Source organism: Ambystoma mexicanum, chromosome 12, assembly GCF_040938575.1.
Source record: "Ambystoma mexicanum isolate Mex_15411 chromosome 12, UKY_AmexF1_1, whole genome shotgun sequence".
Taxonomy (NCBI): domain Eukaryota; kingdom Metazoa; phylum Chordata; class Amphibia; order Caudata; family Ambystomatidae; genus Ambystoma; species Ambystoma mexicanum.
Genome location: NC_090936.1, coordinates 520,669,140 through 520,692,865, shown reverse-complemented (window position 1 = coordinate 520,692,865; position 23,726 = coordinate 520,669,140). Strand labels below are relative to the sequence as shown.

At 44.0% G+C, this 23,726-nt stretch overlaps 1 protein-coding gene across 2 annotated transcripts in view; it reads right to left on the bottom strand.

The window, feature by feature from the left end:
- Positions 1–18,987, bottom strand: part of SLC37A3 (solute carrier family 37 member 3) — a 429,185-nt gene extending 410,198 nt beyond the window's left edge. The window contains exons 1-3 of one of the 2 annotated variants that reach the window (XM_069628820.1): positions 18,742–18,987; positions 17,596–17,915; positions 16,152–16,266 (exon numbers count right to left, since the gene is read on the bottom strand). In XM_069628820.1, the coding sequence (XP_069484921.1) occupies positions 16,152–16,266; positions 17,596–17,696 (216 nt within the window). In that variant the 5' untranslated portion in view covers positions 17,697–17,915; positions 18,742–18,987. The remainder of the gene's footprint in view (positions 1–16,151; positions 16,267–17,595; positions 17,916–18,741) is intronic. The other variant, XM_069628821.1, reaches the window with a different exon arrangement.
- Positions 18,988–23,726: the final 4,739 nt, after the last annotated feature.

The window sequence follows — 23,726 nt, the reverse complement described above, 5'->3', positions numbered from 1 at the left end:
GAAGTTGACGAAGTGCTACAAAGTGATCCTGACAAAGGCAATTTATGTACCCTGGAGTGCTGAAGAAAGAACTGTGTAAAGCTGCTGTAAAGGAGTTATATGTCTCTAGAACTCTTAAGTTATGGCAAATTATCCTGACCAAGTAAATTATTGTTGCCATTGACGAACTGAGAAAATGTTCATTTGAAGTAGATAAATGTAATATTTTTTCAAGGAAGAGAATTAACCTATTTTCGTTGTTGAATCAATGGTGTATTGGAACTTTGACAAGTTGAAGTTGCAAAGAACTGTGTTGGCACTGTCTTGCAAATTAGGATTTCCTTCTGGAACAGTGGAGAAAATTCATCTGAAATGTAGTGAAGGGCAATTCACCTAGGTTATAAGGAGAGACTGTTGTATTTCGAACTCAATTGTTATACTAATTTTATGCCTTTGAACTGCCATGCATTACCTCATTTATTTATTCTATGTATAAGTGTGAGGGACAGATCTCCTTGGTTAGTGTTTTGCCTTTAGTTTATTTAAAGCAGGGAAATCCTCATGAGGGTAGATATAGTGAGGCGTTTATCAAACCTTCTAATTTAATAAAATGCCATTTGTTGAAAATCCTTCACAAAATTGTCAGCCTCACATTTCTGACCCCTTACACTTCCTTTTATTAACTTGTCTCTACTGGTATGAGTATGAATGTTCTATTAGTGATTATTATTCTTTCAGTATTTCCAATACGTTCTCGTGACTGGAACGAGTATGAGCATTCCAGTGGTGATTATTACTCTCTCTCTGCATTTCCAATAGGTTCTTGTGACTGGGACGAGTAGGAGTGTTCCAATAATCAATATCTCGCTCTTCTGTCCCCCTCCCAGGTCTCTCGTTTTCAACATGGACTCTTGTTTTGTAAGGGGAACGTCACTGGGACCTGCTTCCCTTCGTGTCAGAACGGCTTCTGTCCTTTTCAGCAGTGTATGAGACGGTTGCTTTGTCGTTCTTCCATCCACATCTTTCTCAGTTAACACTTCAACCATGGTGTTGGCGTCATCGATCAACCCTTCGGACCACTGCTTTGCATCTGCGGTTACGCCACCACTGTTCCTCTCTTCGGGGTCAGGACGTCCGCATTTCCTCTCTCCGCTTTAGCATTCCGTCTCTCCCTCTTGCCAACGCTGTGCGTTGGCAACATTCCTCTGTACCTTCTCCCAGTAGCCACGCCCTCTCCTGGTTTCAGCTTTCCGAGCTTTCTCTCTTTGCCAAAGTCTAGCTTTGGGATTTTGCCCAACTCTCCTCCTTGCATCAGATGCCACACGTCCTGGGCTTCCTCAGTTGGGAGCGCCAGCCAATTTGAAGCTCATGGTCTCTCTCTCCTTCCCGGGCCCGTCTTCTTCATACATGACGTTGTCATGGGGCTTCCCTCCCTAGTATGTCGTACAAGTTCTTCTCTTACATACAGAGTCCAATTCAATATGGCTCACAATCTTCTTCGTCCCAGTTTCTCTTAAGTTTTCTCTCATGGACATGAATGTTAAACTTGGTTGACAAAAACAAACTTTAACTTGTGCCATGTCTTTCTTCATGGATTGAAGAGGGTGTAGCGATCTTAAGTTTTGGTAGTGCCTCACTGGAATGGAAGTCCTTGTACCCAAAGGGGAAGTCTCTCCCGGTGAGGTCCTGCTTGCCTCTACACGTAAGGAGGGTATTGCGTAGCAAACTCCCCTCCTTAGCCTTGCAAGGAAAGACTCCCCCTTGGGGAGAAGTGACAGAACCCTTCAATTCATCACAGAGCACACTTCATGAGGAGACAAGCCTAGGCTATATAGGCCAGGATGATGGCCTCAAGACATTGCTTTATTGGGTTCAATAGTGCACCCTCAAAATATGGGGAGGCATTTAAAAGTCGTTTTACAGCAAATGGTGGGTAGTAGCATGCTCTGGTTTAAAAACATGTCAAGAGGTTAGCATTTTATCTGTGTTATATTAGAGTTTATCCAGAAATTACTACGAGTAAAACTTGGGGTTTCACCCTAAGTAACCCTGGGTAATCCAGACGTGGACTCCTTGCTTAGTGTCTCAGAGAGGCTCAGCTTCACCTCACTGATGAGGCCAGACTAGGTCGAAACATGTGTCTGAGGTTGCTGATGGTACTCTTGTTCAGAGGATATTTGCCTAGCATTTCGGTGCTGGTCTACCCTTGTGGGTGGGGCAAAGACTGATATGCAGATGGATATTTCTCCTCTGTGAAGGGTGCAGTGAGCTAAAACAGAGTTGTAGACCCTCCTGAGTGGAGGAAATTCCATAGAACAGGGTATTTGAGCCATGTACGTTCTCAGTAGAGGGGCTCCCAAACTCATTTGTAACGTATGATTGAACCATGCATGAAATGAGTGATACAAATAGAATTTCTATAAAAAAGGAGGCAGAACAGACCTCCTTAGAGGTTACTGGGATTGTAAAACAGGAATAGGTTATGAACAATACCTAGATTCAATAAAACCCAAATTGGCCCGTACACTTTGTTAAGTTTAGATGTGGTATCTTAACTCTTGGCTGACACTTTTCAATGGGGCAAAATCCCATCTGATCATTGCCCACATTCTATGGATCATAGAGAAACAGAGAACCTTTAGTTAACCTGCCCTATGTATTCAAGTCTTTAAAAAAAAAAAAAAAAAAACTTTATTTGAAGCCTAGATTTAATTAACTTATTCGTGATTTATTGGCTGTCTTTCTAGCATGCAGAGATACAGAAAATGAAGGCTATGTTTTTGCAGTGGCCAGCTAGTTATACAGTGCTTGGATATGCAGAAAGAAAGCAGTGGATAATAACATTTAATATATTGCTTTCTTACCGCTAGGTAGGTGAATAGGTATACTTCGGTTTCTGGAATTCATTGATAACAATAGGAGTAATGATAGAAAATTAACTATTAATTATATTTGAACTTAAAATGCTGGATGAGTTCTTATGATGCCATCTGAAAATAAATGATCAAATGCCTATGATTTTCTAGTATATCTTTACACAAGTTTCAGATTGTATTGATCAACTGAAAAATCTATTGTAAGGGTTTGGAAGGAAGAGATTGACACATGGGTGACATTCCTTTGGCTATAAAGTTTTATTTTGTCAGGGAAATAAAGAGAAAGCCCTAACTTTCCCCATCTTCTAAGAGGGTGTTTCCCTGCCTCAACCAAATACTAAGGATGTGTCAGAGTGTTTGTAACTAAAGTCCACCGTCCTGTGTCAAAAACCTATTTCCTTCCCTTACACTTATACTAAACTAAAAGATTGGTAAGTCTTCTTCTGGAGAGCCAACTATGGTGCCAGTGGTCAGGAGGGACTATTTCCAGAGGGAATGACTCCCTTCCGCAGGACGCAATCTCCTTCAAAAGGCACAACTCAAAGTCTCAATTAACTTATAAACCAATGTTCTCATTCCAAAACACCCACATTCTTTATTGTTCGCAGATGTTCTTCACCATGGGTGCCTGAAGAATGCCTCCCTTTTACAGATGTCGGTTTCTATTACCAGGAGGAATGTCTCCTTTCGCCTCATCACCTTAAGTACAGTATACAACGTATATGAAATGCCTCCCTTTCCCTGGCTTTACTCAAGCTTCTTTCTTTACTTAGGTTCCTGAAATACCACGGGAAGGACCGCTTTCCCCCTGGTCTATTTTAGGCTTCTCACAATGCTAGGGGATACGACTCCCTTCCCCTGGCCTTCCTCAGGTTTCTCACAATGCCTGGGGAACATCTCCCTTCCCCTGGTCTCTCTCTCTCACAATGGTTATATAGCAGACCTGGTTCACTATGCTGCCAGGTACTGCTATTGTCCATATAACTGTTAGATCTACTTTTCTATACTCTAGGGTCCCAGGCCCTTTCTTCAGGTGCAACTGTTTGTTTAAAGTCCCTTTCCTAGGCTCTCCCCTCAGCCATATTGTCTAGGGTACTTCCACCCTTCATTATATAGGGCCCTATGCCCTTCTTCTATCCCCACCAGCAAGGCCCCCATCTCAAGTGAGCTTCAGTTTGGGCTCTGGCTGGTCCCAGGACACAATCTCTTCCGTCCCAAAAGATCTGTTTGGTCCGCTCCAGCATCTCTGTAGCTGCTGCTCCCCACTAGCCTGCTTTTTCCGACATGGACCGCGTGGTCCCTTCTCTTCCATTGGCACCAGCAGCCTGCTTCCAGTCAAGAGAAGGTTCCTTTCTCTCCGGATCCTTTTTGGAGGCTTCACCTTCTCACCTCGGTTCCCGGGCTTCCCTTTGCTGCACCACTGACCTGCTTGCGCTCCTCAAAGGAGAGCTGAACGCCATTTTCAGTCCTTCCCTTTTTATGTTCCACCTCCTCACATATTATCCATATTGACTAGAATGTTGGTTTTGGTTCCGCTGAGCATTCTTCATTACTCTGCGCCTCTTCTTTGTATTGGTACTGATGTTATCTCAACTGGCTTACCTGGATTCTTTGTTCCAATATATATATATATATATATATATATTCTTCCTCGTCTCAATACATCTTAAGAAGGGTGAGTCATATACCCTACACATGTACATCAAAGTGTGGTGAATTGTGGTACCATGTTTAGGGGCAGGAGGATGAGTGAGGTTGGGGTATTGTCTGGATATACTACTTCCTCCCTCAGATAGTCGTCTCTAGTCCCACGCGAGGGAGGTGGGAGCCCTCCCCATGTGATCCCCCAAATTCACCCCACTCCACAAGTACCATCCCCCTCCCTGCCCCAGGGGGACTATCGGATGGCGGCCTCACCTCCCTGGAATCACAGGAAGGGGCTCCCCTGGAGGAGAAGGGACGACATCCACGGATTCATCACACTATGCAGAGATGGAACAAAAAATGTGCTTACAAAGTCCAACAGACCTCTTCATCAGATATTGCAGAGTAAAATGATTTGTACAGGAAAGACACAGAATCTCAAAACGAAAGAAAAAAAAAATTGGCTGGTGGAACACAATGAATGGAATGTGGGCCTTTATCATTGTTCGCTTAATTCTGCATAGATTTTTCAGTTAGTCCAATAAAAGGTATCAAAATCTGAAACTTGTATGTGACATGTATTATTGTTTTTTAAATGTCGTATGATTTTATGGCTTTGTGCCAAATAAAAAAACTTTATGACGATGATGAAATGGATGTAATAGAAACTACAGATAACAGTAGAGTATAAGTAGTGTCTATAACACTGTTTATTGACCTCCCAAGAGCTCTGTTCGACACTCAGTATCTAAACAAATGCTTCAATTGAGGAGTCGCAAAGGAAAAAGTTGCCTTGCCAGTCCTTGCTAAAATAAATCAAGCAAGTGCAATCTGCTCCAGGATTAGAAATCTAGGTTCCACCCCAAATGCAACACTGAATAAGCCACTTCAGATTATAGATAAAGGGGACTTGTGCCTGCTAGTCCGCCTGGATTTCTCAGCTGTGTTCAACATGATCAACAATCATACACCACTCACCCTGCCTGCACAGAGGATGGGCTTCTCTAGTACTGTTCTGAAATGGTTCACATTCTACCCATCTGACAGACACCAGACTGTCAAGATGGGCTCCCTCTGGTCTAAACGTTACCTTGTCACATGTGGAGTCCCTCAGAGTTCCATTCATCTTGAACCACTATATGCAACCGCTAGTCTCACCCCAACATCACAGTAAACTAGTATACAGATGATAAAGAGTTGTACCTAATGAAGCACCCACAAGATATCACTCCCCTTCGCTCATGCCTTGAAACCATTCGAACGTGGGTGGCAAGTGCCTAATTATAGTTTAGCTCCCTCAAGATCGAATTTGTACTCCTTGGCCACCCGTCCAAGCAGCAACCCACTCAAAAGGTAGCTGGACGAAATGCTCTTAGACCGGTTCAACTCTCAACTCACCCACTTTGCAAAATCCCTCAGCCTCATTTTGGATAGCCATCTATCCTTCCAACAACACATTGTGAAAAAGGCTCAAACAGATGGCATCAGATCTCTCCGATTTCCAAGATCAAGCGCTTCCTTCCGCCCCAGAAATTCTGAACAGTGGTGCAGGCTGTAGTGATCTCACATATCAACGGGGGTAGTACCCTTCTCGCAGGGCTTCTGGCTGCTCAACTGGCTTCCACCATGCTGAAGCAGGCCTAATCACCGGCTTTCGGAAATTAGATCACATCACACCCACCTTGCACAAATTACACTGGCTCTCCATCCAGGCTAGGAGCAGATTAAAAACTGTGTGCGTCACCTACAAGGCAAACACAGCTGCACGCCAGCCTACGGAATGGTCAAACTTAAAACCTTAGACAGCACATTGCCATCTTGCAATAAGTGGCTCCCACTTCATGACTTAAGTATTAAGGCTTCAGGAAGCTTCAGCAGCGCTGAGGGCAGGAGGGCCAGAAGATCCGGCTGTTCTTGCGGAGGCTAGGAGGAAGATCCTAAAGCAGGATTACACTGAAACAATCAGGTGTATCATAAGATCCTCCGAAACATCTCATCACTCCAACATATTTCACAAAGCTCCAAGTAAGTAGCCTGACGAATGGACCATGCACCTTTTAAAGTTTTGGCAGCAAGTCAAGACCCACTTTCATGGGCGCACAGACAGAAAAAGATGTCGATGAGGGTGTCCAAGAAACCCTTGTCAAGCCCAAGCAGAATTCCATCCATACAGAGAGGGATTTGTGAGCTCTGAAAAGAGCACGCATAGGCAGAACGGCCACAATGGCCTTTCCTGTGTTAAAAAACACAAGGAAGAACCACAAAGAAAAATGACTTGTGCATAAGATTTTAAAAAGAAATAAAAAAGTCCTTGGTAGTCACTTTGCTCATGCTCAGGAAGCTAGTGGAACTAGAACATGAGGTTGTAGCCTAAAGTAAAACAGGTGCCACCAGTCTATATCCAATACTTCCTTGGTGAGAATATTCACCCAGTGACAAAATGGGGGCCTCTAGCAGCTATGTTGGCTCCTGAGGGAAGGATACCTAAACAAAGTTTTAGCTTTCATGGAGACCTCATTAGAAGATCCGCCATCAGCGAAAATAGGTCCTGATTCCCAAAAGCCAGAGAACCACCAAATTTACCAAAAAAAGCCAAACTATTTTGACACAACTTCTACCTACTAGATGTGATGAACTATAAAGTGCAAAGGGATGCCGAAACCCCACTGTAAATAAGAGTGAACGTTTTCCTAAACTTGGAATATTATACATCCCTGGACAAAAAGGGAGCAAGGTCAGCAAAGCTAGAGAGGAGATTTACCAAATATCAGAATAACTCATTTACTATATATGTTTTTTTTTAATTAAAAAAATTAAAAAAAAAAAAAAAAAAAAAAAAAGGACAGCAAAATGGTCTCTTAACTATAATAGAGAAAGGAAAAATAAGAAAAGATGTGATTGCAGACATAGGCAAAAATATTAAATGGAAATGCTTAGCCAAGGAAGTGTGAGAATGTCTACTTGTAATGTAACGAGACTGGCATCAGGATTACAATTCATATAGCAATGAGCAACCATTGTAGCGGGTGGCGGCTGTGGTTTGCTGCCAACTTTTAAGGTGAGTCAATATCTTGTGACCAGATCTACAAACAAAAATGTTTTTTGAAAATATGTGCCTTGAGAATGTCACGTTGAGTTTTTTTTGTGGCATTTCCTCTTTAGCGTAAACGAATGCCTCCCCACCACTCAATTAAAGTACAAAGCATCCACTTAACATAAACGGCTTGTATTTCACATATGCATCTGCGACACTGTAGAGGCACTGGAAATGAGACATTTTAAACACAACTACCCAACAGTGCCAATTTAAAAAAAAAAAAATTAAAAAAAAAAAAAGTTCCATGGCCCCCATGATGTACAGGTTACCGATTAAACTGCTCAGTCCTGCAAGCAACTGGGTGCGAGGCAGATCAGAGATGCTTGCCTCGATCCTCCCCTGCCCCAGGTGCTCTAAGATCAGGTCCCATCAATGCTGCAAGTCACGTTGTTGCCCTGAAGGACCTTGAATGCTTGAGGCTCGAGGTATAGGCACTAGGGGTGTAACGGTATACCAATATACCGTTATAGATACCGTGAACAGCTTAATTAAACTATAATAACCGTCACGTTATACCGTTTTAGTGCCTGCAGCTACTAAGTGAGCTTTTCAATCGGATTTGGAAAGGCTGCAGTAAGCAAGTGCTGCGGAGTCTGGATCTTGCACTGTGGGATGTGGCGTCTGGGGGCCTTGTTTGGAAGACAAGAGCATAGGGAAAGTGAGGCCACATTAGTAAATGCAGCTTTGATGCTGTAACCACTCTTTCTCTGTGATCAGTAGAGTCGGGTTAAAGATCAGCCAATTTGTAGTTTTGCCACCAAAAGCAGGCAGAACAGATTCTACATTCAATTTGAAGTATCCAGAGCAATGGGGGTGAGATATGTCTACCCTCGATTTGTGAAACCACCCATGAAAGCATTCCTCCGTCTCAACTCACATGACAAGGGCGCTAATGCGCTCAGACCTGGGGGAAAAGGTAATGATGGGACTGTGGTGGTCTAGGCCATATTTGTGGCGATAGTTATTTTAACTTTGTCATTTTCAAAAAGGTTTTTGTGCCACCACCTTTAAGAAAGTAAATGAACATGTATTGCAAGAATCAAGAAAGAAATCAAAAGCGCCCACTGAACGCCGTCCTGTCAGGATTACATGTTCAGGGGTGACTCCAACATCAGACCTTTATAATACACCAGGCAGATGGTAAACAAGCTATAGTGATTTGATCAATATGCAACCTTTTGGTGAGTGTGTGTTGGCTATGACATTTTGACAAAAGAAACACAATGACATGGTCTTTCAGACCTCACATGAGTGCCTTTAATGGGATAAAGTGTTATCAAAACAAATTTAATGACTGATCGGAATGAGTGTCCATGATGCTCATGTCATGTGGTTCCGAAATAATGCAGGTCGAGGCCGATTTTCAAAGCAATGACCTGTGACTGAGCAGCAAGCTCATTGCTCAAAATGTGCATTTTAACACTTGCACTAGTCACTGTTTCATTCAAGGCAATCAACGAGTGAGCGCCATGAAAGACCAAATCTGAAGCCACCTTAGATTCCGGGAGGATCAGCTCAAAATGTGCAGAGACAAGTTTCAAAATGCTAACAATGTTTGACCTTTAAGAAAATATTTGTGAAGATTGGTTAACTCCAACTGCTCAACTGCGATAACCATGATATACCGTCATTTGGAAAGAAGGTTATCATACTGCCATAAAACCAATACCGTGACAGCACGCTGTTCTCCCTGGGCAAGTAAACTGGCTGTTTGGGATTCTCTCATATGTGCCAGCTGTTCATCAAGATTTAGGGCTTCGCTGAACTACAGGAATTTGCCTACAGGTTTTCCTGTGTAAAATCCACTGCAGGATCCTGCTGCCAATATAGTTCCTACTACAAAGTGAATTCAATACAAATGGGGTTCATGTATAACCATGGCTCCATCAGATGGGATTATCAAGGCTGTAGTTGCTATGATCAGATCACAGTAAATTTGAATGGGATGCTTGAACCAACATCAGGAGAGTTTTCTTTGGAATGAAGCACAAATTTAAATGTACCAATGCTTGTGGCAGCATAGGGTCCTTAGTCAGGTCCTAATTTCCAATAAATTGGAAGTCTCTGTTCTAGTTGTTCCATAGAACAACTAGGATCATAAGGAGAAACGGATATGAAGATTGGACCAGAGAAAGCTGTGTAGAAAGCTGCACCCTTCTAAGTCCTCTTAAAGGTGAAGCTCCGTCTTAAACCTTGTAGGTGAGGGTACTGGTAAAGAGACATACCAAGTTTTACTTCTCAAGCTTCCTAGATCTCCGTGGTTGGGTTCCTCCTGGTGCATTCCTCGGTGCTGCTTCAACTTCTGGTGGGGGTCGGTGGGCAGTCATAGTCCTAGGTACATTGCATTGCTGCACAGGGTTCAAGGCCCAGATGTACCAGATCCAGGCTCCAATCATGTATAAGGTGCCCTGTACTTGAAGCCCTTTACTAGCAGGCTGGCATGCCTCTTTGGAGCAAGAAACTGATTGACCGGGCCTATGAACATATGTCTCTAGGTTATGAGATCCTGTGATAGTCTTCAGAATCCTCTTATGGGGTCCCTATACAGGGGATGGTGGGGTTATGCACACACCCCACTCGGTTGTGGTTTGCCATTGGCATGTATTGGCCCGAATTCTGCCCAGCATCCTTATTTCATTCTCTGGTCAGCTGGGTCTTGAACCTGGAACTGAAGCTCAAGGGAAACTCCTCTGGAGACAGGTGAATTGCAGCTACCCTGTTTGGACCAGAATGCAGGTGCACCAAAGCTCGCCTGACCAAACTAGAGGCGAGGAGATCTGTGAAAAACTAATCTTAAATAAAATTCCACACTGTGGGGGATGTTCTGGAGATACCTCCAAGTAAGGTTCAGTACAAAAACAACAAAGGGCCTGTAGTGGATTACAGATGCCCCGGCCCAACAGTTAATTTGCCCAGACCCCGACTGCTACTTGATACACCTCTTACACCAAGTCTTCACTTGGTTCTAGAACCGAAAGTCGCACTTTCACGGTGCTAAACCAGGATTTTAAATTGCTAGGGGCTATATAGCTCCTGCTTCTACCTTAGAGAGCCTGCTTAGCTTCACTTCAAACCAACTGATACTTTTGGCTCCCCAGACCAACTAGAGCCTTATAAATATGCATATGTGACATTAACTTTGAGTGTTTGGAAATAAAGAAGAATTAGCACGCCTCAAGGGCACACAAAACATATTGGATAATACATAATGGGTACAAAGTTCAAGTGTGCATCACATATGGAAGTTAGATTTTCATTGCACAGTGTACTCACTCCTGGTTCAGCTGCGGTAGCCCCTGCCTACTGTGATGAACGACACAGAGAAACTGATTTTAGCTCATGCCAATCAAATCTCAATTTCGAACTCTGCTAAAAGCGATCAGTGTAACAATCCGTTCCACAAAAGCAGAGTACCCAGGTACCTGTTCATATGCAGCTACAAGTTGTAGCTTGGGCCCAGGATGTGGTCAATCCTCGTTGCCAATCATGATGCAATTAGGGATAGCCATGGTACCTGAGCTTCGTGACAGTCAACGGAAATGGGTATCAACCTTTTTTATCCTCTCTAGAAAACTTCTCGTATACAGTTTCTAAAAAACTGTACTTTACGAAAACTGCACAGGAAATTCTATACCACAAGCCTAATTTACTGTCTCTCCTAAGGACATCGCAAAATGGGGTGCAGAGAAAACATGGCCTTGTGGCTTCTTCCAAATTAAATAAAGCATGCAAGTGGACCATTGCAATTTAAAAGTGTGGACACCATGCACATACAATAAATGTATACATCTAGGAGGATATGAACTAGATACATTCTATTTAAAAGAGATGAAAATGTTGGCCTCGTCCTCTGACCCATTCGTTACAAACACAATATGCCTGAATCCATTAAAATTGCAGAGCATGTCACAAGGGAACAAAGCAAAGAAGTATCCATAGTGTTCCCCACACAACATGGGAGTTTACTCTTAAATAGAATAAAAGCATACAGTCGGCCATCCTTACTTCCAGGCTCCTCTTCCTATTACTACGTTTTGAGATACCTTATGAACCCTTCTTGATTTTTAGCTTCTTCCTCCACCCTCCTCTCCCCTTGGGGCATAAACTCACACTGACACGCCAGTTTTTTCTAATGTTCTACCTGCCTTTGCCAGAGACCTACACGCTCGATCCTCTCCTGGCAGGGCCAGGAGGGGCATCTTTTCTGAGAGCCCTGGGCAGGTGGGGGCCTGTCTAGTGGGAACCTCCCCTTCCAGGGATCACGCTCCCAGAGGTCCTAACCAACCTACGGGAGCATGAACCTACGGCCTGCCAGTTGAGCTGGCGGAGGAGCTCTGCCAATCCTGGAGTCCATGCTGAAATAGGAAATATTGCATTTGGCCATTGTACGGGATTTGAACAGGGAATCCTGGTAGGGACGCCCATGGGCTAAAGGAGGTGTTATCGCTCAAGAATTAAACAAAGTCTGGCACCAACTATAACCTGCTATGCAAGGGGACTCATGCAGGGAAACAGGGTAGCAGCCCAACATGCAGGCTGAGGATCACAATCTGTATTAACATCACTGATGGAGACTGATAATCAGAACAAAGTTGGGGAAACCAGGTCCAGAGGGGTCGAAGGGGTAATGCCAAAGCCCTTGCACTAAAAGAGCAAAATGGCATTTCCGGTCTCAAAAGTTAAGTCCTACACCGTCCAAGGATAATAGTCCGAGATTAATTTAAGACTCCTTGGTGGCATTAGAGGAATAGGGTTTTCCCTTGTCTTAAGTTAATTTTCCTCTATAGAAAATACTCCAAGTACCAGAATGCCACACCTGGTCCAATCCTGTTAACATATGGTCTGAATTCAATGAAGTGCATGGATGTGAACCAAAACCAAACAAGCCATCCTTACTATTGATGCCCTTAGCAAATTCAGGCAAGTATGAAAGTTTCTATTCAACACGCTTCGGCCAGAAGCCTTTGGTGTTTCAGTATTACAAGTGCCAGTACATTGAATCATAAAATAAAACAAGGGAAAAACAAAAACACAAACCAAATCAGTATGTCGGTCGGTGAAATAATCATTGATCACTAGATCATTGCACTTTTCTGTAACAAAACAGCCCCATGATACCGCAGAGCCAGAAATACTGAAAGAAGAAGTATAATCAAGTGTTCAACAACTTGCTAGGTTAGAAATAGGAGTGTTGATTATGGTAAACTTCAAAAATGAAAAAATTAGAATTTCACTGGTCTAATAAAAGTGACCTAGGTTTAAATAGAGACTGCTCTGCCCCCAACCGGATTACAACAACTATGCAAGGTGGAACACAATTTTCAAGTTAGATTCAAATGCTGCATTGGCCAAATTACAGATCAGGAATAGGCAATATCGTTTTTACCACATCCCACAACAAAATAATCTGTTACTAAGGGAACACCAATCCTCAATCTGTAACCTGTAAAGAACTTTCAGGTGCTACAGTATTATAAGCCAATCGCTCACTTTCGGATGGCACTTGATTCCGTAAAGCTTCTCTTGGTTCCCTCCTTGTTGGCTTCTCCGCATTAGAGATGTTAATGTTAAAGGACCTTTGTACCGCGCACTATCACCACCGGAGTGGTCCCCTGGCTCTCTGAAAGAGGGGGGGGGTGGTTAGTGGTAGCAAGCTGGAAAAGTGGAAGAGAGTAGTGATGTGCTGTTGGCAGCCTCAGCCCAGTGGTTCCGTTGGCTGGGCCTGGGGTGTTTGCGGACGGTAGTCGTCGTGTACTGTTGTGCAAGTCTATGTGTCCTTTTGTTTTGTTGTTGCAATGTAGTGAAGTTTTTGCAGTTTGCTGTGTTGTAGGTTTGTGGTTGTGTTTGGTTTGGAGTATGAGGGGTGTATGCAGAGGTGGGAAATTGTTAGTGCAATTGGTTAGTTGGCATCTTTATCCTAACTTTGAGGCGTTGGGGTTCTGTGATCTCCCAAGGTGGGATTCAGGAGCACCCCTGCATCCCCTTCCTGAACTGAGTTTGAACGCCCTTCGAGATCCCCTTTTTTATTTTGCTCCCTCCTCCCCCCAGCCCTACCCGTTTTCACTCTTCACTTATATGGCTAGTGCATCTGGCAAGTGTCCCCAGTTTAGGTAGGCCTAAAATGAAGCTCTTATTTTGCCATTAGGTGTCCATGACTTTTGCACTTTCCTTAAGAAAAGGTCACTTACTGTACGTGCTCTTTGCTTTGGGCTAGCAGATTTAGCTGAGCTTGAGGGGGGCTGAACAGGGATGTGCCAATCGCTTGATGGAGTTCGCATGGGTGCTGTGTGAGACGAGTATTTGGGACGCACACTCACTCTGCCCTTTTACCTCCATCCTCGTTTTTACTTCTGACCTGACTGCAGTTGTGGTAGTTTGGCGCAGTTTGTCTGCAATTCTCTAAGAGACCTGATTTGATCACTGTTTGACAGCCTCAAACCAATGATGGAACTCCATTAGGTTATTGGACTAGTTGTGTTTTTTATAATGCTCTTTCTTAAAGATAGCCAGACTATGGGGTCTTTCGGTTCAAGTCCTATCTTCCCCTTTCTTTGGTATGGCTTGGTGGAGGTTAGCCAAATGTATCTGCAGTGGAATTATTCCGGGCCCCCATCATTTGGGGTGGTATCAAGACATTCTCGGTTACTAGTATAAATTATGTTTTGACTCTTCCAACCATCATCATTGAGGGTTCTTGCAGGATATTCTCTGTTGCAGATGGGATGGCAGATAGAACGGCTGTGGAACCTACCTTTAAGGCTCCTTTTTGATCCACCGGTCTCAGGTTTGTTTCACCATAGTACTCAGGCTTCATGTTCACTTTCCTAGAGGGCCTAGTAGTAGTTCCAGTTCCAGGGAACAGGGACTGCACATGGAATGTTACTGGATATGTCCGGATTTCAGGTACACGGGTGGAGATGGGGTTGTAAGAACTCCCACAAGCTCTCGTTCTATACTGCGACCTATGAAGCCTTCCTCTTTCGTAAACTTTCCTGCTTCCATCCTATCCCCCGTTTTCAGCTCGCTCATTCTCTGACTCGTCGCTGCGCTCCTCACCAGAACTTCGGAGAGCAGACTCAGGCTTAGTGAAGAAGCAGCAAAATGGGAGGGGGCGGGGGTGGGGGTTAGGTGAGGGAGTAGACTGATTGAGGATTTCGATTTCCCTATGCCAGTAATTCAGTGATCTTCGGTTGAAACAAAGACAACTTTAGTCTCTTTAGTTTCTGAAAGGGTTCCTATAGAAGGTTCTACTCTGGTCGTCTTGTATATATTGCCCCTCTCTCTCGCTCATGTAGGTGTTTGTATATGCAGAATTGTCCCTCAATTGATGGAACCACGTGAAGGGCATCATTTTTATGTGGGATATAATGATATGCCTGATTAAAATAAAAAAATAAAAGATTTATGGAGACAACCCAATAGGTAAAATGCAGAGCAAGTAAAGATGTAAAAGTAGAAGGAGAGGCGGGTTAAAGATTGGAAGCGCCACCTTTGACATGCTCAGCTTCCAGATTATGGCTCAAAGAAAGGGAAAGTGATGAGGATTGCAACGTGCCTTCTGTCTAGTAGTGACTGGTACCTTTACTGATCTCAGGCGCCACACTCCGCTTTTACCTCTTCATCTCCTGTCTGGACACTGCAACACCCAAACAGCTGGCAGACAAACCGAAAGCATGCAGGACCCCTTAGACCATGCCTGCATGTACTGTGACCCGACAGGTAAGCGTAGGTCAGAACGTCAAACCGCACCGCGGGTCAATGCCGCTGCAGTGCACACACTGCAGCCGCATCCACCGATACCAGCAAATTCCGATAACATTGGCAGAATGGGTGCTCCAGGCCGAAGCCTTTTCAAGTATGGGCTCGGGACCAGAAAATAAAATCTTGATTCTAGCACCAACCCCCGCCAGGAAACGCATAGCGCCATGAGTGTTGCGGCCTAAACCCACTACAGCGAAGATGTGTTGGATGCAATGCCAATACATTTACAACCCACAACCCAAAGAACTGGTACAGAAATCCAGGAAAGACTTGACACCATGTGGATTCAGGCTACAGTAGAGTTTAGGTAACACTATCAACATGAAGGTTGTAAAACCAAAACAATGAAGACTACACAGGTGCCAGAAGAACAGCCAACCTCGGTAATAATTCAATAATAGCATCTCTGCAATACTGTGGTTGCCAAAACGTGTTTTGTACAGCAGACAACTCATTTGAATGATCTTGCAGTGCTGTTTCCTTGTTCGAAAAGACTGTCCCTGCATGGCACAGGTATCAAAAGAACTGGCGTCTGGCCTTTTTAAGAATGGTAACTTGCATGCATATTGATGTTCTGTGCCTACTACAGGTGCAGTGGGATTGGGGTTGCTCCAATTTCGCCATTCATGTTGCGGCTCAATTGGTAGAGGTAGGTAGAAGCCAATAGAGTGTGCCACAACTCTTGTATTGGGTTCCTCCCGTACCCTGAGCAAGAGACCATCCAGAGCCCTGCTTAGGTGCAGTTGTGAGGTACCTTGATTTAGGTCCATCGGTGGGTAGCTAGCTATACTTACATCATTTGGCTGAAGTATGAAGACTGAGGTATTTAGGCTTGATGGGGTCCACTGACGGGAGATGCTGACCTTTACGTTACTGAAGGTTTTCCTGGATGAATGAAGCAATGCATAACTACAAAAGAACCAGAAGAGCAGTCACAAACGATCCACCAACAGAATCAAACAAACTAGAAACAGATATGCAAGAAACGTGAGACATGGCATCAAAGCAAACCCCCAAAAAATGGCAACCACCATTATGATGGAGAATACCCCCAAAGAAGCAAAGAGGATTATCTCAGTTAAGCACAGCGTGGTGATCGGTTTGTCCTCTCAGCGTGAAGGCTTAACCGGTCAACGGCTGCAGGCCGCATCTTCACTTTATAGAGAGCTTCCTGGTTCTACTTATTCAGAATAATCAAAACTCACAGAAATATTAGTTCTCAAAGACTAAATACACATACGGCAGACATGCCCATAACATTATGGTCATTTACACCAGCTGACCTGTTCTTCCACCCACCCCCTAACTACTAGTATTATCAACAAGACTAGGATTAGGAGCGATTCTACAAGCAATATCAGAAGTACTACTATAGGTAGTACTATTGCAGGTCCTACTACATCATCATTATTATACTACTACAATTATTACAACTAGCAGATGAATACAATTTGTGGTAACAAAATTAAACTTTTTAAAAAATGAGCATTACTATGATGGCTCCCTAGTACCGCTTAACTAATGTTAACTTTTCTGTCATAGGCATGTTACACAGCACTATTACTCAAATCCAGTATCGGCATCGGGTGCCTGGGGAAGTGGTGTAGAAGCACCAGCTTTGCTTTAAGGCTGAAGCTGCTTATGAATAAATGGAGGTCTGAAATAAGATCAGGCAAAGCTAGAATTACTGTATACATGTTGTTCGGTTACCTGCTGCAATGCTTTTAACAAGTCTGCGGCCAAGACATGTTTTCGAAGACATGTTTTCGCCAATGGTTAATTGTGTGGGCCTCTTCATTTGTGTGTAGTTAATTTGCTGAGCTCCCTTGAGTAAAAAACAATTTTGGTGGGCACCACTAAATGCTAGATTTGCTCCTCTTTGCACTTTTAAAAAAAGAGTGCCCGCTGATCCAAGTTAAGCACTCAGTTTAGAAGAACATATTGTGAAATAACTCGATAATCCAAAAATGGTTTCGGGGAAAAGGTAACCAAGACATGCATGCAGTAAGAAAGTGTGACAGTAACTAGTGTGTAACTCTGCCTTAGTGCTGAATTAATCTGAAGTTCAACATCACGCCACTGCCTGTCAAGTTCATAGCTAAAAGCTTCCCATTTCCTTCTCTTCCTTCAAATTGTATACCCACTTAAGTAGAGCCTGCATTGTAGCTTCCAACTTGCATCAGACTCACCCTCCCCCCTTCGTCGTATTCTAAAGTTTCCTGGAAATTCAAACAGTACCTGAAGAAGGTCAGAAGAAAAACTGCGATGTGGTGGTGTGAATATGTTGCCTGGGAACTTCCACGTGCAGCTGTTCTCCGAAAAATACCAGGGAACGCCATCCTTTAGAAGACGGTCCCACCTCTACACGTGTCACCAAACGGATACTCTATCATCAGCCGGTGCCCCCCGAAAGGCGAATGCCTCGTCAGCCGGGGTCACCGCCGTGCAGGTCCTCATCTGGTGCCGTGGTCATGTAGATGCAGCCGAACCAGCACCTCTATACATTCGCGGGTTACTGGTCACAGCTGGGAGGCAGAACTCGGTCTTCACAACGTGTGCTAAAAAGGAAAATGTAAGGCATCTTGTAAGTTTGAGCCCTTGGAACACTTATACCACCAGCGAATACAGGACCTCATTCTTGCACTGCCATCTCTCTATCCTGGGTGTATACATTGATATCCCCCCCCCCAGTACTGTATCTAACAGCCCCATTCCTGCAACTGTACCCTCCCCTCTTGGCCCTATAGGTAAATACATCGGTCTGCGTCCTACCAACTACATTGAGCCCTTCCTCCAATTACCACAACTCTGCTTCCAAATCCCCTTCCGTCCTATCCCTGCTCCAAATTGCCTTCTTCCTCCGGTGGGTCTTTAAATGCCATCTTCTTTGGCATTGTCTGTAATTCCTCCCCTTCACCAAACTCCCCACCCGCATCCGCACCCCAACCCTTGCTCTAGTTGCCCCTCTACCTCTGGTTAGCACCTCCGTGGAGCATCACTGTCGCATTTTCCTGCCTAACTCTCTTGTTTACTACCTACCTCGGTATCTCCCTAAACCAATTTACAGCCCCATCCAAAACCCTGCTTCCAACAAGCCCCCTTTCCTCGACATAACCTCCAATTGCCACTCCGTCATCAGCCATTCTACCAATCACCATGCATCATCTTCCATGATTCTCATTGCCCTCCCCTGATGAAAAGAAAAAAAAAAAAAAAAAAAAAAAAAAAAAAAAAAAAAAGTAGCTGCCCCTCCATCTGGCAGAAAGTGTCTGCCTCCTGAGCAATTATATTGTTCAACTGCCCGTTGCCTAGTCACCAGCTGTAGCTGTAACTACCTACCTACCAGCCCTGGCAATTAGTGTCTATCATCCTTCTACTACTTACCCTGACCTCGGCTTCTAAGATTTGATCCAAATCAAACAGCATCATCCTATCCCACAGCCAGCCACGTAACTGGCTGACTCTTCCGCGTTATGTCACTTCCGGTTCTTTGGTTACTTCCTCTGGGAGTTGTAGTTTTTGGACCGATGGAGCGAGACGGGCGAATAAACCGATCGACTGCGGGGACCGGACGTCGCCTAAGTCTCCCGAGAAGAGAACACACGGCTGACGGTCCCGGGCGAGGGCAGTAATTGGGGCATATGTTGTGTCTTTTGGAATTCCATTCCCTGCTTCTCTACCGAATACGGGGGACGATTGACTTCATGAGCTGGCCGCTTCCACGCAATGCATCGCTACAACCAGTTCCTTGGCACCAGCACACCGAAGCAAGTGGCAGACGGAGCACCATGACGACCGCACTTTACTGCAGCCTGTGACGGTCCTAGGATTTGCGAGCCCCTGGGTGGCAAAACATGTGTGGGAGTGAGAACCCCTAATTTCCATAAATAGTGACATCAGTCATATCACAGAATGAGTCTTTATTATGGCTATCATGGGAAGTTAAATTGAAAACATGTAGCCATGCATAAGGTAGACAAATACACTGTGACGTCCAGTATATGAATTGTCGCTATTAATTTTTACCTTTTGTAGTGTGAGCTGAATACCTTGTACAGAAATCAAATTTTAGCAGATAGGGCAAAGTGTAATGAAATGATTTGCCCAGAAGCTGTCACTTTGGTCAAGTGGCAAAGCTGGGATTTGAGAGCAGTCTGCAATTCAGGAGCTAGAAGACATCTTTCCCCAAAAGTAATTCCTATAACATAGCTCCCAACTCACACGCTTTTGGCGGGTGTCACCCGCCTTGTAAACAGCGGACTCACCCGCCAAACCTCATGCACGCCCATTCATTTCAATGGGCCGCTCACCCGCCAAAAGTAAAATCGGGTGTTTTCACCCGCTTTTGCAACATAAATGGTTGAGAGCTATGCTATAAATGCTGTTTGCATAAGGTATATTTTGAAACTTTGGTTTGAAAACACTATCTCACTGTGGAAAGCATTACAAACATATGGTGATTGTGTTTTGCTAACTGAAACGAACTGCTGTTTTTGCATAAGTTTCACGACTGTTTATTTTTATTATGTGTATATTTGGTCATATTGTCCAAACTAGAAAAAATGCTTTTATTGCAGAAGCTACAGCTAAGGATTATGTTGACTGTCAAAAGAAGTAAACTCCAAGCAGATAACTACATTTATCAAATGCTGCTCACTACAAAATGAGAAGGGAGCCTGATTAATGTACCCCTGAGCCTTGATTGAAGGGGGGTGAGCGGTCCAAAACTGCTTGCTGTGTGCGTGAATAGCAGGGGATCCTATAGCAGAATGTTGCAAAGGCAACTCAGCCGGTTAGGCGACTGTTGCTGAGATGTTATATGTTCACACCTTCTTGTAAAATCATATGGCTTTTTTTCCTATTGCTGCTGAAATGTGCTGTCAAATGTGTTGTTTTGACTGGGGATGAGTACAGCTCCCTCGCTTCACTCAGTTTGGGAACTTTTGCCCCTGTAGCGAAAATGAAAGGCTGGTACCCATGAATTTAACAATGAGGACATTGTCCAATAATTACGCTGGCAAAGCAACACAAAAAAGGTGCTCATCTTTTAAACCCATCAATCTGTAGTTAAATATTCCCATGAAAACAAAATTCCAAAACGTGACGTGATTTGATGACAATTTGATGTGGTCTTGTAGGTAAGCACCTGCACTGGGAACATGACATCTTAACTGAGAAACTACAAATACCAGAATGCAAATCAGCAAAAGGCAAAAAAACGGCCTTTGGGTTTTGAAAATGTACTTTCAAGACGTAAAACAACATGGGTGTTCAACCCCACAGCACTTCGATGGGTAGGCGCTGTACACGTGCCATATAACAACATAACATGTAATGTGTGAAAAGGTTATCTATTTGTGTATTAGTGTTTGACAAATGCAGGGTCCATATATGATGTGATGAAAGTATTACATTCTACCAAAAATAAACACTTTTTGGTGTGTTACATATGAACATCTGAAAATAATGTTCTTCGTTTAAAACTGTTCTGTGTTATATAACTTTATTAGCCCGGAGGAGGGCATAGATGTAGGCATCTAACTTGTACTTTCAGAATGAAAATGCTCATTAGTATTTCTTAGCACAGAAACATTGGTCTCTTAAATGGGCCATCACTTACAAATACCACCCGCCCCCTACTTGAAATGCTCTGCTTCAAGAAAGAAAGTGATAAGCAGTCATTAAGGAGCCTGCTGGGAGCTGGCTTTTGTATTTAGAGAGCCACAGGCAGTTGGGAGGTGACACAGTCGCCTTACCCAAGCTTCATACATTGAAACCACACAGTCTCTCTTTAAAACGATATTCTTGGTATAGTCTGACAGCAGGGCCCTGGGCCCTGATCACTTGTGTCTGTCTTACTTTGATACCATGCCTTCCTTACAAGATATAGTGAGACTGTGGAACATCAGAGGGTGTTTTTTTGCGTTGCTTGCATGCCACTTCGTGCCATAAACCCAGCTGTTCTGACCTTTGGCAACCACACAGGAGTGGCACCTTTACCCACACTGGCGCAGTTGGGGCACAGGGAGTGGAGTTGGGGGGGGCGCATCCTTGGAGCCGATGCTCCGTGTCGACAATGGCCAATGCCACTATGGCATCCCCAAATGTGGCGCCCCTTGTCCATTGCCAAGAGCGCCGCCATCAATTGTGGAGGTGTGGGGAACAGCGGTCCCCGACCTGTGCTTGTGCACATTTCCACCGGCGTTGTCCAGCCTCGTTCTGATGGTGGTCCATTATAAAAACAAAACCCACATTGGCAGTTGTGTGGTGTCAGAAATGTGAGGTAGACACCTTTGCAAAGAGTTTTTAACTTTAGCCATTTTATTAAATAAAAAGGTTGGATAAACCCCTCACTATCCCTACTGCGACGAGGATTTCCCTCCATAAAATAAACTAAAGGAAACCCTCTAACAAAAGGATATCTGTCACTCACACTTGTACAACCAATAAAGCAATAAGGAAATATATGGCAATTCAGTTCAACAATGATATATAACATATGAATTGATTCACAATATGATCAATGTGTCTTCTCATAACCTTGGTGAGGTCCCTTACCCAGGTCTGAACAATGGTTTTCTCCACAGTTCAAAAGAAACAAGTTAATCCGGTTTGACACAAAGTTCCAATACAGTTCTTAAGGATTTATACTTTATCACATAAAGTTCAGTGGCCTCAGTAAGGGATCGAAACTAATATTAAGTTCCAACTCCTCCTGGAATAAGAACTGTCTCACACCTGTCTTCTGCAAGTAAATAACAATTGACTTGGTCAGGATAATTGTCACAACTTTTGGTTTCGGAAGGAAATGAACTATTCCAACTCCTCCTGGTGTAAGAACATGATTCACCTTTGTATTACCTTTAGATGAGTAACAACAAATGTCTTTATCAGGATGGTTTACCACAATTTAGTGTTAAAAAAGAATTGTAACCTGTCCTGTACAAGCTTTCGCAATTCTTCTTCGAATGTCACAAATCAACATGAGTTGTTTTTGTTAGAACCAAAGTTCAGCACTTGCATCAACTACTACCTGGTTTATTCCTTTGCCAGGCCTTTTAGGCAACAACTTCTTGCCATACTGGTATACTCGCCTGCTGTCTACTTCTTCACCAAAAAGAACAGAAAAGTGCTTCAGTGGTTACTTCCAACTTAGAATAACAACAACTTCATTAGACTTCTTTAGCATCAAACTTTAAACAAGTTGCGGGTAAACAAGGAACCACATTAGTGCTCTTTAGGACTCCTTGGCAACTATTCTCCTCTCCCTTTGGATAACCTTCTCCAGAAGGGCAGACTGCCACCTTTCTTTCCCCTCTGCACCAACAGCTAAATAATGACCAAAAGATAGTCTCACTTATCTTCTATCTTGGCTTTGGCAATGTGGGTTTCTATTACCTGATGATCTGAATTTCATAGCACATAAGTGGTAAATCTCACAACCATTAAGCATTACAGTATTCCCCTCTTGCCTCGAGCACTGTTTGTTATATTTGTGTTGCTGGTTGTTAATGCACTCTTGGCTTGGGTATTGCTTGTACATTTTTGGACCTTCTACAGCTTCCCCACAGGGTTTTTGGGCTTTCCAAAATCTCATGTGCTTGTTTACACAGTCACTTTGTTTCAACAGGTACAATTTTTGTTGGTTTCCTATAGTTAGGCATTCAGAAATACCGTTATTGTTGCTTCTTTCACTCGCACGCATGTGAAGCGGCCTTCTGTGAACATGCAGACAGCTTTGGAGTGCTCCAGAGTCACTTGCAAGCTGGGAACTCACCAGGTAAATCACTCGATTATGCTCTGCTCGGTGTCTGCAGGTCTTCGGTACTTGTAGCTCCTTGTGGTTGGGTGGACAGCCTCCTCTGGTCCTCCTTTGCTCAGGCCAATGAGTAACAGAGCCCCCCCTGCTACGGAGAAGGCCAGGTGCAACCCAGCCACCTGGAAACACAAAAGAGGGAACACTTACATTGCTACTGCTGCTTCACACTGCACAAACTATGCACAATGAAATTTTATCGGGCAAGCGTCTCTTCCTCACGCTTCCCACTGCACTCATCTGCAACAGGGAGAGGAAACGGGGAGAGTTCATGGCAAAGACTCCCTCATGACCCGCCACGGCTTCAGGCGTTTCAGTGGTCCCGGCTTCTTCTCTCGCCTCAGGCTTCCCTCTCAGCTGCAACCACAGCCCACGCTGCTGCTTCCTCTTCCAATGCTGTGCTCCTCCTTTCCCTTCTTCTCTTTCCTCTGATGCCTGCAGCTGAGGGGGCTATTTAAGCCTCTCAGTCCCCTTCAGTTGTAGGTCACCTACACTAAATCGTCGATCGCTCCTACAGTAGGTTTCCTCTGCATCTCTCTTCTTCGTCCGAGTA